Below are 13403 nucleotides of genomic sequence, written 5' to 3'. Positions count from 1 at the left end.
TGCTGAGTTTGATCCTAGTAGCACTGTTTCTAATCATCATGTCTTTTAACATCTTTGTGTATTTAGTATTCTTTGACATTGTTGAGTACCAAGGTATATAATACTATCAACAATTTAGTACTGTGTAATTATTTATCATCTAATTAAACAATTTTATTAGAATAGTGAAAGTAGTTCTGAAATTTATGAATAATTATGAACTACAAAGGAAAATAAGTAAATTAAAAAAAAAATGCTATTTATTTGTTATTTTAATGTATAAGTAAAACTCCCCATGATTGTAATAATAGATTATTTTAATTTCTATGTAAAGCTATGTACATCTGGCAATGTTTCTATAAACTAAATTCATATCTAAGTTTTATTTCTTTCTGGACTTGACGAAGTGGGTGCATCCTGATTTTCAGATTGTGAATTATTCGCATTTTCATTGTCACCTCCATTTTCGCCTTCATTGTCAGATTGATCTAAAATATTTTTTTGATTTAATATTTTAATAATTATTTTTATTAAGCACAACTACTTTCACAAAGTAATGCAATTTCAAGTATTAAATATTTATATGCTATGATGAAAATTTAGTATACCTTTTTTATCAGCAGGCATATCTTCAGTTCTATTAGCAACTTGGAAGTGATACTCAAGTTCATCAAAATCAAATACTTGATCTGTTGGCAACAGACATGGCAAGTATGCTGGAAAAGTTGGCTTACATGCTATTACTGAAAGATAATAGTAGTTAGTACATTATTTAAAAAAATATTGAGCAAAATATTTATTATACTCATTTTTAAAATGTTATATGAATATATGTATATATTTTAAGATGTTTACATTCAAAGCTCATAAATATACTATATGGTCACCATATCAACTTACATGGAAATACTTGATTATCATCTGTATTGAACAAATTGTGTGTCTCACTGGTTTTGGCCAAAAATTTTGTTAATGCACGTTCAATATCTCGCTTTTGGTTAGCAGCTTTCTCTCTAATTGCTTCATACTCTGTCACTGGTTGTTTGTGTGTCTAATTCAATGAAAAAACAATGAAATCTTAGTAATTATGTCTATTCTTATTAGTAACTAAATTACAATATTTATTATTCAAAATTATTGACTATGAAAAGACTTCATTTACTTGAGTTAAGACTATTATAGCATATCATTCAATTTTTTATGGATAACTTGACAGAATGTCATTCTTTGAAAACTGTAATTTGTTTTGTATGTTTTCGATTGGGTAATTATAAAATTATTAAAGTAATATATACTTACAGGTGTTCTAATATAAGCATGTGGATCAGGTAATGGTGGCAGATGAAATGGTATGTGAGGTGCTGGTTTAGCTTTTGACCCAGCAGACAACATGGCTGGTGTGCGTGGCACAGGCGCTTGCTGGGGAGGTTGAATTACATGTCTATTTGGACGAGCAGCATATTGCTCGATACCTTGAAGATTAATACCTACAAATTTATAAATATATTTAATGTTTTTACATTACTATTTTGTGTAATTAAGAAATATAATCAAATAATTTGTAATAGAAAAATATACAACGTAATCAATTAAAAGGACATACCCATATTAATAATTGCCATCATGACATCGCCGATAACTGGTTCCACCCTTCCGGAGAGTTCACAATAGCCTTTCGCTGAATTACCAACTTCTGTTAAAACTGTGAACAAAATAAAACTTAACAAACTATTTATTTAAGGTATTTTGTTATAAATTGCTAGAGAAAAAAGTTCAACTTACAACATTGAACTATTTCTGTTAGTGTTTCTAAAGACATTTTATCCGTAGCGTGAAAGCCAGTTTCTAGGAGAACCGTTGAGACAGCTATGTTTAATATTCTACGCCGTGCATCGCATGAACTTTCCACTTTCTCAGTATTCTCAGACATTTTGCTTAAGGTGACCAATTGAAGTCCAAAATGTTATGAGTTAATATTGCTAACTTAGTTTGTAATGCTAATTAATGTTTAACGATTTCTGACACTAAATCATATATATAAAATGAAGATATTGCAATGTTGCAAACAATCTACAAACGCCGTTTGTTCTAAAATCTAAATCAGTATAATATTATATTATAAGTACAGGTACACAAAACACGAATACAACACAAGTTATAACCGAGACCGACACTCGACAGAACGACAGACAGTAGACACTAAACTCAGATTATATAGATAACTCATAATGTCATAAGTAACTTTTGCAAGCCACAGATATTATATTACATTGATTATGATATATTGATTTACATTGGGATTGTATTAGATTGAAGTCTCGTTTTAGAGGATTACAGTAGTATATTATTGAGTGTAATTTATACCAAAAAGAAAAGGCAATAAAAGCAGTAGTTACTCTTTTTTAGTATTCAAACAATATACAAGTAGGTATGTTAATAAAAAAACATTTATATTTCTATATTCTGTTTCAAAATATACAAACACAATTCTTTAACGAGTTTAATGATACTTATGTTTTTAAATATAAGTTGCATATTATTCAATAAAAGACAAAGTAAAAAGTTAAGTATGTCTATGGAACTTATTGTAGATTTTAGACTTACAGATTAGAATATATTTTTAATCGAGAAGTTGATTAGAAAATTGTAGTTTTATATAATTAAAATGTAGTATTGAAAATTTACCAATAAATAATAATAATATTTTAAAAATTAGTTAAAATAAAAAAATTAAATGAATAATTTATTCAATTTAAAATAATACATTTAAATAATTCGTATGAGTTTGATCTGTATAGCTGTTGGGTTTATTATAATCAGAATCATAAATGCTATATGAATTTTCAAAACTCTCAATTATATTAAACAATATAAAAACTAGCAACAGCCTTCATTATTTGCGGTTAACTGCTAATCATTTTATTGATTTGCTTTATTTAATCGATTCACAAGTAGCTGACTTAAAACATCGATTCTAACTATGACTCGAACTATGTGCGGCCTTCCCTAGTAAAATGAAGTGTTGTGATTTGTGAATGGATTTCTTGTTTCTTCTTCCGTTTTATTTCTATCCAGTCTTACAGAAATTTAGTGGCTTAAAATCCATATAATTTGACAGATTGTAGAATATTGTAAAGGTACAAGACACGAATAAATTACAATAAGTATTCCATATTAGAATTAGACAATAATAATTGGAAAGACATTCATTTTGGTAAGTATATTTCTAGACAATTGATTAATTTTAATCTGAATAAAAGTTTTATTCAATGACCATGTTAATGCCACATATTTCTAGGACGTTATTTTGGGAGTGGAACGGAACATAATTGACTGAGACAATGGTGAGAGTATACGCATTAGCAGTTCTCTATAAGGGAGTGAATAGTGCTACAGTATTAAAGGCAGCATACGATTTACAAAGCTTCAGCTTCTTTCAGAGATCATCTGTTCAAGAATTTATGACTTTTATAAGTAAAACTGTGGTAGAAAGAACACAGCCAGCATCTAGGCAATCTGTCAAAGAGGGAGAATATATGCTTCAAGTTTATGTAAGAGCTGACAACTTGGCAGGAGTATTAATATCAGATCAAGAATATCCAAACAGAGTGGCACACACACTAATAACAAAGTTTCTGGATGAATTTGCAGCTAAAGTGCCTCCTAATAATTGGCCTACAGCAAATGAAACTACAATAGATTTTCCTGTTTTGCCCCAATATTTGGCCAAATACCAAAATCCGAAAGAAGCAGATGCCTTAACGAAGATACAGAATGATTTGGATGAAACTAAAATTATTCTCCATGATACTATTAAAGCAGTATTAGAAAGAGGTGAAAAGCTTGATGACTTGGTTGAAAAATCTGACAGTCTTACAATGCACAGTAAAGCATTTTATAAGACAGCACGAAAAACTAATAGCTGTTGTAACTTCTGAGTTATAATCCAGGCCAAGTATAAAATTATAGTAGATATTTTTCATGTATGGAAATATGAATATTATTGTTACATGTTATCTCATGTGTGATAAGCTTTTGCTGTATAGTGTAATAATGTTATAAAATGTCTTAAAATTATTTAGCCTAATTTTAGTTTTTAAGGGTTCTATATTTGAAATGTTCAAGACAATTAATAGAGGTAAATTATTTGTCACAGGTCTTAATTGGGAAAACACTTGTCCTGTTTTGAATCTTTACTCTTAATAATTTTCCATATTCCCTAATCATTGTTTTTAAAAAACATTTACTTAATCTTGAATATCTTGAAATATTTAAAATTGATAAGATTTATATATAAATAGTTTATGAGTTAAATGAGCACAGATAAAAGAAAATGATCAAGTTTTTTTTAACCATTTTTAGTATATTAATTGGGAGAATACCGATTTATGGAATTGTAATGCAATAGATTTTAAAAATGTTGATGATTATTTAGTAATGAAAAGTGTAAACTCTATAAAATGTAGTGAATATATTTATATGATTGGAAGAAACTCTAGTTCTCTCACTTAAATATACCATTTTGTATGTAGTAATGACATCATTATGAATAATTAAAAAAAGTAGTTTTATTAGAAAACTATTTTATCTCCATTGTGTTGGATTTGAATTAGTTCAAAAGTTTATTAATCTAAACTAAACTTAAGATTTTGCTACCTCGGTTTTGTAATGGATTTTAAGATAGTCATGTGGATTAATGAAAGTAGAGATAAAGGATAAATGGATCTTAACTCTAGTTCACAAGGCCAAATACAGGCTGAATAGCTGAGTTTTACTGATGCATCTCATACTCGGTGGTGAATGATAGCTTTGTAAGGAAACTTGCATGTGTCTACTAAAATATTGCCATAGCTGTGTGTGCAAAAAATAAAAAGCTTTATTTACCAACTCATTATGAGTTAAAGGCTACCTCTTGTCCAGAAGTAAGAGTATACTTTTGTTTAACATTACATAAAATGTTAACCAAAAGGTCGAATAAAGTAAAAATAAAATGTATTAAATTTGGGATGTCGTGGAAAGGTTCATCCCTTAAGTACTTTAGGTGCTAAATTTATATTCTCAATTTACATCACTGCTAACATATACAACTATGGCATGGAACTAAGCCACAAAGCTAATTTGGATTTAACATCTTTCTTAATAATAAAATACGAGAAGAGAAAAAAAGAAAAATGCAGTCTGCCTTTTATAATTTTCCACATTCATTATTTTAATACGAATTGTTCATAGTGTAAAATTTACTGTTTATATTAATTTTGTAAAATATATATGAAATGATGATTAATGATTACAAAACAAATTTAGAAGAAAATAAGATTTTGTTATTTAAATTCTTCATTTTTTTAATTGTAATTACCTGTACTAGATTAAAGTATATTTTATTATGTTGAAGAATATTTTCATTATATATAGGAATATATAACACATAGAATAATGTTGAGACTAGTGATTATAGTATTTTTTTTATTAATATTTTAAGTTCACATTAGAAGTTGCTTATAAAAAATAATAATATAAATTATTTAAATGTGTCTCATTGTAACAAGTAGAGCTTAATTTACGAAATAATGTTGTTTATTTTGTCTTAACATGCATCACAGATTTGATTCATTTGAATAGCTTAAATTTAGTAAAATAAATCAAAATCATTTAACTGAAGAGAAAAATAGTTTTTCCAAAGTTATACTACTAGACTAGAGGTGGGCTATGTCTGATAGGGTTTTATAGTTTCCACTAAATGAGTATTATGTGTGTTGGTGACAGTACAGTGGTATTGCTTATGTATAGTGTTATGCACAAGTTATGTTAAACACTAGATTTTCGTAGTTGTAGCATGGCTAGTAATCGTGTTGTATATTTGATGGGGTTAATCTATATATAACTTGTAAACAGAGACTGTGAACTTATTATAATTGTTTATATATAAAATGTGTTTTTTTTATTTAATACCCATTTATTTTTCATGAACATTAAATTCATGTTTGTTACATAAATAATTTAAACTCCAATCGAGTGGAACTGAGGAGTGCAGCGACATACGCAATGTTACAAGCAGCCCATCTCAACTTTGTATGTATAAAACCGTTTTGGTGCTTCATAAGGCCGACGCAGTATAGTTTCATTAGCTAAAGAAGAGTACCGATCCGCCTCCTTGTTTAGTATCTCCTACTTTAGTAACTTTAGTAACTTCCAAGATTTAGTACACAATCTATATTAATATTATAAAGAGGAAAACTTTGTTTGGTTGTAATGAATAGACTCAAAAACTACTGGACCGATTTAAAAAAATCTTTCAGCATTCGAAAGCTACATTATCCACGAGTAACATAGGCTAAATTTTATTTTGAAAAAAAAATAGGGTTCCGTAAGATATTTGGGTTTTTCGGATTCAAGGTGTAAAAAATCAACCAAAAAAGTTATTTATTTTGCGTACGCTGCCTAAACTATAAAAGATAGAACCATAAAATGTTCAAATTAGTTGTAGATCTTATAAATATCTACAAAAAGTCCGCGACACACTATACCTATCTATGTCGAGTGAGGTACAACAACCATTTTTTTATTTAAAAATCTTGAATTTTTTCTAGACTACATTTAAATACATTTATTTTACTAATGCTATTAATCCTTGTCAAAATAATTTCTCCCAGGAATGAAACAGTCAACGAAATAAACAATTTAATTATGTAGAAAGTACCGGGTGAAGTTAAGTGCTATAAATCATCATCACAGACACCGTCACTAACATCGAGGATACAGTGCACTACCCCCAGGAATTTTTAAATTCTCTTAACCCTGCTGGGCCACCACCTCATGAACTGTCGTTAAAAGTTGCCACGCCGATAATGCTTCTCAGAAATTGAAGCCCTCCCAACATGTGTAATGGCACGAGACTTCTTATAAAGGAGCTAAAAGATAATTTAATAGTAGCGAAGATTATTATCACCGGCCCTGCAGTTGGTGAATTAGCTCATATACCAAGAATACCCATGATTCCTACTGATTTGCCTATACCCTTCAAAAGGCTCCAATTTCCAGTAAAAATTTCTTTCGCACTAACGATAAAAAAATCCCAGGGCCAAACATTCAAATTAGTAGGAATTGATTTACGAAAAGAACATTTTACGCATGGGCAACTTTACATTGCCCTATCACGGGCCGGGGCTCCCGACCATCAGTATATTTTGTTACCTGAAAATATTACCTGAAAATGATTATTATAGAGAAGCTCTTCAATAATCGCTTTAGTTATCTATCCTAAAACAACGGGTTGCACTCCGGGACTGCCGGCAGAAGTGAAAACTTAGTATTAATTACATTTAAATATTTTCATCATTAATAACTTTAACATCCACATAAAGACAATCTATGCACATTAGATTACATTAACAGCTTGTAAATTTCCCACTGCTGGGCTAAGGCCTCCTCGCCCTTCGAAGAGAAGGTATGGAGCATGTTCCACCAAGCTGCTCCAATGCGGGTTGGTGGAATACACATGTGGCAGAATTTCGTTGAAATTAGACACATGCAGGTTTCCTCACGATGTTTTCCTTCACCGCCGAGCACGAGATGAATTATAAACACAAATTAAGCACATGAAAGTTCAGTGGTGCTTGCCTGGGTTTGAACCCGAAATCAAAGGTTAAGATGCACGTGTTCTCACCACTGGGCCATCTCGGCTCATCTATGCAGCCTGCGGATAATGACTGCGTCGTCGATGTTAGTGTCGGTGTCTGTGAATTGACCTGGGAATCATTTTGATAACCGTGGCTTTTTGCAGCGGTAACCGATATCCACGCGGGCGGAGCCGCGGGCGACCGCTATTAAACATATAAAAATATAATAAGCTTTGTATTTTCAAAAAATATTTAATGTACACCTACAGATTCGGTCGATTTACTCCTTCATTATATGTATAGAAAAAAATTGTCGGTAAATACCTAAGTTTACAAAATCAAAAATTAAGTCATAATATAACTATTTACATCACATCCATGATCTGTATAGTGTTATAAAGTTTTCATAATTTTCGCAAAGTTTAAAGAATTCATCTTCTGACTTCTATTTATTTAAAAAATATATATCTTGTATCTTTATGGGATATTTTGATTTCCGTTTGAGATACGCAATCAACATCATCAACAAATAAAAAAAAACAAAAGCGCGCGAAACTGGATTAAGCCGCCATTATTTTATCTTTTTGAATTTTTGAGCTTTTTGGATAGTAATGGTCGATATAGGCGCGATTTGTGTTAAAAGTGTTCGTTGTGTTTTTTTGTTTTGGATTTGTAAGCTTAACTGAGTAAGTAGTTTACTTAAATATGTATGATTCGCTGATTTATTTATGTTAAGATACATTCGCAGTTAGAACTATTATAAATATTATCGAAAAAAGCACAACACAGCGTTGTTTCATTAAAACTGATCACATGGTAATGATTTACTCAAATCTTAACGTACATACTTGTATACAGCCATTACTATTTTGTATTACTGTACTACCAGCACTATTATGTATGTCCGTCCGTTTGTCGCAAGCTATTACCGCTTAGGGTATAATCAGTGGGTAATTTGTAATCCTATCATCGATGTATGAGAAGTTCCAAATTTGGCGATTGCAATAGAAAATTTCAAGTTTCTATTAAAATACATTTATTTCTTTTCAGAATTTGCTAACAGAAAATGTAAAATTTTTGTAAAATCAATGTAGGTACGTACTGAATATAATATTTACTTTCAGTGAAACAACATGATCGTTGTATGTAGTGGGTATTGTAGTACTCTTAAATAAAGTTATAAGATTTTTATTTTTTCTATTTGAAAAATAAATTCAGAAATATAATTAAAAAAAGTTTACTTTCATTTGGTGATTTTTTTTTCCCAAAAATATTTATACTATTTTAAGCATTTTTATATTATATTATTTTATTTATTACATTTGTCTGTGTAATAGTCATAATGGACTACAGTAAATATTTCCTTCTTATTTTGTACCGTGACAGCCCAAAACCCTCTTCACGCGAACTCCCACTTGACTACGACTGGTTTCTTCATTACTTAAAGTCACTTGTATCATGTACGTCTTTTTAATAAAATATTTTTAACGAGGAAAATAAAACATAGGTTGAAATAAAAATACATATATTACTTTTACATCAATATTAAATTACAGCCAACGTAACTATGTAGGTTACAATAATAAAAATATACCTATATAATTTCCATTGAAACAAATAAATAATAAAAACAAGGTATTTTTCTTATTAGTAAACCTAATTCTAAAAATTATCATTGACTATAAGAAGGTTGCAACTGCGGAATCCAGGTAACATTCTTTAAAACATTCCATCTACAAGCAAGGGAGAGCTCACTTATAGTAATAGTACTATTATGGAATTTACTCATTAATTCTATAATTAATTAGTAATGAGTAATAATATCGATGAAGTGTGTACGTGATTAGTACTTCTAGGTTATAAATTTTTTTGAAATGTTAAACTTATATAATTTGTATATTTTATTGTATACATAATATTTAAATTTTATAGTCCGTTATTGTCTATTTTTAAAAGTGATTTGGAATACTTTCTACCCATTACATTATTTCGAAGTGTTCGCGCGCACAATCCATCGACATTTGTATAACCTAAATAGAAAAGAGAATGGTATTACATTATTATTGAATAATAGAACTTTTGCAGCTAACTTTTTTGGCATCAAGCAAAGAATAAGAAAATAGTGAGAACTTAAGCTTTGGAATAGACACCAGTGAGATTATAATAATTATTAGTATACTAAAATTTACAATGCTGTCAAACTGGAAGATTTATGTAATTTAAAAACATAGATTACGTTTTTATTACTTTTACTTTAAAGTAAAACTATACCGCACTTTCAAATGATTCTGAATGTAAACAATAATATTGTCGTGAAACAAATGCCATCGACTTAACTAGAGTTTACAGGCGTATAAATCTTTGGTTAATAAAAGTTTACGTTTCATTGTATTTTTTATTATCCATTATTACTGTCATTATCAATTAACAACCAGGAAAGAGTAAAAGGTCTTACGAATTCAGTAACATTTTCGCTTGTTCATACTGATAATTTACGCAATGGAAATTGTATACCTGCGACGCCACAAAGAAAAAAAATTAGATTGTTATAGTATTTTACATGATATATAAATTGGCGCTATTTATTAATTGACATTTAGAGTGGATGAGTGGCTCAAAAAACCTTGTTTCTAGAGGCAAATGAAAAAACTGTAGCCTCTGATCAAACTATAAATACTAGTATTTTGGATGTATCAAAGTAGTTAAATTACATAAATGGAAGTTTTTTAAATGTTCACTGTGTACACAAAGTACTTTAAAACAATTTTTAAAACATTTTTGATTTAGTTTACATTTCGTATCATTTAAAAGCGCGGCTATTATTTATATGCTCTTAATTTATTTGATGTTATTTTTTTAAATACAATATAAAATCTCACTGGAAAGATAATAAAGTAACACATAATTAAGACTAAGTAAATATGTACAACATATAGTCAAAAAAATATAGAAAGACAGCCAACAACGGAAATATTTTAGAGATACATTGTAAGAAACAGAAAAAAGCAATTGTGCACAAATTGCATTTACATATAAATGCCCTTTAAATTATATCCCACTGAGGAACAATAACGTTTTATATTTCCTTTGCTACATAAATGTAATCGACACAGTACATATTAAAAGAAAATAATCACACATTAAATTTATATGGTATTGTAAAACTTGCTTCATGTAACTTAAATTAAATTCTGAAATGTGAAAGTCTTTTCATAACTTAAAATGAGTTCTTCGTGTTTTCGGACATAAACTCTAATGATAAGAGACTTTGCTATAGTAATCATACAATATATCTCTTTCCGTCCACCACACTTGTTTACATCTATGCACTAACATTATATTTAAAATATGTTACAATGTTCCCACTTGTTATTTTTTTAAGTGTAAAATTTGACACTTAATGTGAAATAAAATTGTGTCAACGATTTGTTTTACAAAATAATGAGTACAATTTTATGTTGCAATAAAAGTTATTTTTGCCTTTGAAAAATCAGTCTTTATAGACAATAGTGAAAAATTAAATTGATAAGCAGCCTTTATTAAATGGTTATAAAAGTTTAACTTGATTTGAAAAAATGGTAAAACATTGATCAGATACTATTATTAAATAATCAAAAATATATATTCAATTTTACACTGAACAATTTAAAGTAAATTAACGTTGTCAAATTATGAGACTCATTACTACTTTTACGCTAATAATAATAATAGGAAAATGTATTTTCTATATAAATTAAATAAAACCTGGAGAAGAAAGTTGTGATGAAAAAACTGGTATCAAAACAGTATATGTATCTAAGGTAAATAAAAATTAATTGATTTTACTATATAGGAGAACTAATTAATTTGCTTGATTCCGTCTTCTTCTTATTTAATTATTTATTTATTTCATTGCGTCGATTGAACCTACTCCACATTATATTTGACTACCTTGTTGATTTCATTGATCATTACGATACTTTGATATTCTTTACAAATTCGGTGAATTGCAAAATCAAGTCACAATATAACATAGCTTACTTGCGCTGTATTTAACTTATTAAAATAATAATTTATTATAGACTCTACGTAGATAACAATGTAACAGTAAATTAAAATTAATTTTATTCGTATAAATGCCTTTTCTTTTTAGCCAAACAAAACATGAAAAAATAATGTTAGACCGAAATACCCGAGAGACATTACACGGAGAGTAAGTCAGCATCTACTACAAACACTCATTGCCTCTACAGAAGTAAGAATACACAATACTTAGTCATCAATCCCAAAGCAAAAATAAACATGTTGCTATTCACAATTATGCATTCATGATTTTCCTTACAACTACTTATTTTTTATAAAAAGGCATCCATTGTCAAAACTTCATCATCATGATCGATACACATTTTGCAAATCAATTTAATAAACAAGAAACATCACTACTTTACAATACAAGCAACAGAACGACCGATCGGCGAATATTCAAAAAGAAAATGGCCACACACAATCTACTGGAATCGGGTTTTGTACTAATTAAGGTTTGACGAGACACTACGATGTAAAGTATACAATTCTCACGTCGAGACCGAGTTCTATACTCGGCACTTCTCGATCGCGAAATACCGCCCATTGACTTAACTCCAAACTTTGGTGTTCACTCCTAATTGGATAAAAATACTTACAAAAATCTTGAGGTCCACCGAGCCCGAATTTATTTTTTGTAAAAATCGACATCCAAATGTTTCGGTCGGTGGTTCATTTGTTGGGAACGTGTATCTTCTTGGATCTGAAGTCGTAGATTTTTCGGCAAAACAGTACTAATTCTGGGGAGACTGAGGGCGGTAGCTTGGTGTCGTTGGGCGCTAGCGCCGATGTGAACTCGCTCGCAGGCAGCGCCGGGACTATTGACGGCGCTATTATAATGCCCTCTTCGGCTGCTTTGAGCCGTTTCTTGTATCTAAAAAAATACCAAAAAATATTATTGTTGATAATTTTAAGGCTTATAAACTTGCATTTGTTTTTGATTATTATTTGAAATAACTTGTAAACGAAGATGGCGGAATTGACTCCCATAAGACACTCACCGACAGTACTCATTGAAGGTGAGCACATAGCACTTGTCCTCGATGCAAGCGACGGAGTTGGCATCGCGGTGGCGGGATGCAAACACCTCGTCGGGCGCGTCCGCCGCCTGCCGCCCGCGCTCCGTGTGTTCCGGCCGATAGTACCACACCAAGGACACCATCATTTCGCCTGAAACATGCAACGTATACATTTTGTATTGTTAGTCGAGTTGATATAATGTTATTAAAGGTAGATATTTAAAAATATAGTAACAAAAATCGGAAAGCTATTTAAATTATAATTTTGAGCAATTACTTTCAATCTGTTTTTAGATAAACTAATTTGCCATATTATTTATACTAATATTATAAATGTGAAAGTAACTGTCTGTCTGTCTGTTATTCTTTCACGGCAAAACCACTGAACCGAACTTGATAAAATTTGGTATGAAGCGAGCTTGAACTCCAAAGAAGGACATAGACTTCTTAATGCCTAAACCCTGACGGGTCGTCGGTATCATCTATAAAGTGCGAAAACTAGTACGTAACATAGTATAGTTACCGTCATCGGGATTCTCCCACAAGCTAGCTATCCTCGCGACGAAGGGCTGTGCGCGTGCCTGCGACGCTCGCAGCAGCACGCAATCGCCGCGCGCCACGCGGTCTCCGCTGGCGTGCGACATGCGCGGCCAGCACCGCGCTGTGCGGTCCAGGCGGGAATCGTTCTGAGAAGGCAACCATGACGTTTGTTGAGCATTCGATGTAT

The 13403-nt window shown here is 30.4% G+C and overlaps 3 protein-coding genes across 4 annotated transcripts in view; 1 reads left to right on the top strand and 2 right to left on the bottom strand.

The window, feature by feature from the left end:
• Positions 1-278: 278 nt before the first annotated feature.
• Positions 279-1977, bottom strand: LOC113399029 (transcription initiation factor TFIID subunit 8). The gene is made up of 6 exons (XM_026638031.2): positions 1762-1977; positions 1583-1681; positions 1279-1466; positions 880-1030; positions 588-722; positions 279-467 (listed from the first exon to the last, which is right to left on the bottom strand). Exons 1-6 carry the CDS (start codon positions 1907-1909, stop codon positions 355-357), a joined length of 834 nt encoding a protein of 277 aa, XP_026493816.2. The 5' UTR covers positions 1910-1977; the 3' UTR covers positions 279-354.
• A 1002-nt stretch (positions 1978-2979) lies between these two features.
• On the top strand, positions 2980-4151 carry Ykt6 (YKT6 v-SNARE). The gene is made up of 2 exons (XM_026638033.2): positions 2980-3193; positions 3278-4151. Exon 2 carries the CDS (start codon positions 3321-3323, stop codon positions 3915-3917), a length of 597 nt encoding a protein of 198 aa, XP_026493818.1. The 5' UTR covers positions 2980-3193; positions 3278-3320; the 3' UTR covers positions 3918-4151.
• Positions 4152-9103: 4952 nt separating this feature from the next.
• The window catches only part of LOC113399027 (uncharacterized), a 190739-nt gene continuing 186439 nt past the window's right edge, over positions 9104-13403 (bottom strand). For both annotated transcript variants that reach the window (XM_064217162.1, XM_026638029.2), the window contains 3 exons: positions 13200-13362; positions 12659-12827; positions 9104-12531 (listed from right to left, as the gene is read on the bottom strand). In XM_064217162.1, coding sequence (XP_064073232.1) covers positions 12330-12531; positions 12659-12827; positions 13200-13362 — 534 coding nt within the window. In that variant the 3' untranslated portion in view covers positions 9104-12329. The remainder of the gene's footprint in view (positions 12532-12658; positions 12828-13199; positions 13363-13403) is intronic.

Source organism: Vanessa tameamea, chromosome 15 (assembly GCF_037043105.1).
Source record: "Vanessa tameamea isolate UH-Manoa-2023 chromosome 15, ilVanTame1 primary haplotype, whole genome shotgun sequence".
Lineage (NCBI taxonomy): Eukaryota > Metazoa > Arthropoda > Insecta > Lepidoptera > Nymphalidae > Vanessa > Vanessa tameamea.
This window is presented reverse-complemented; position numbering and strand designations above follow the sequence as displayed.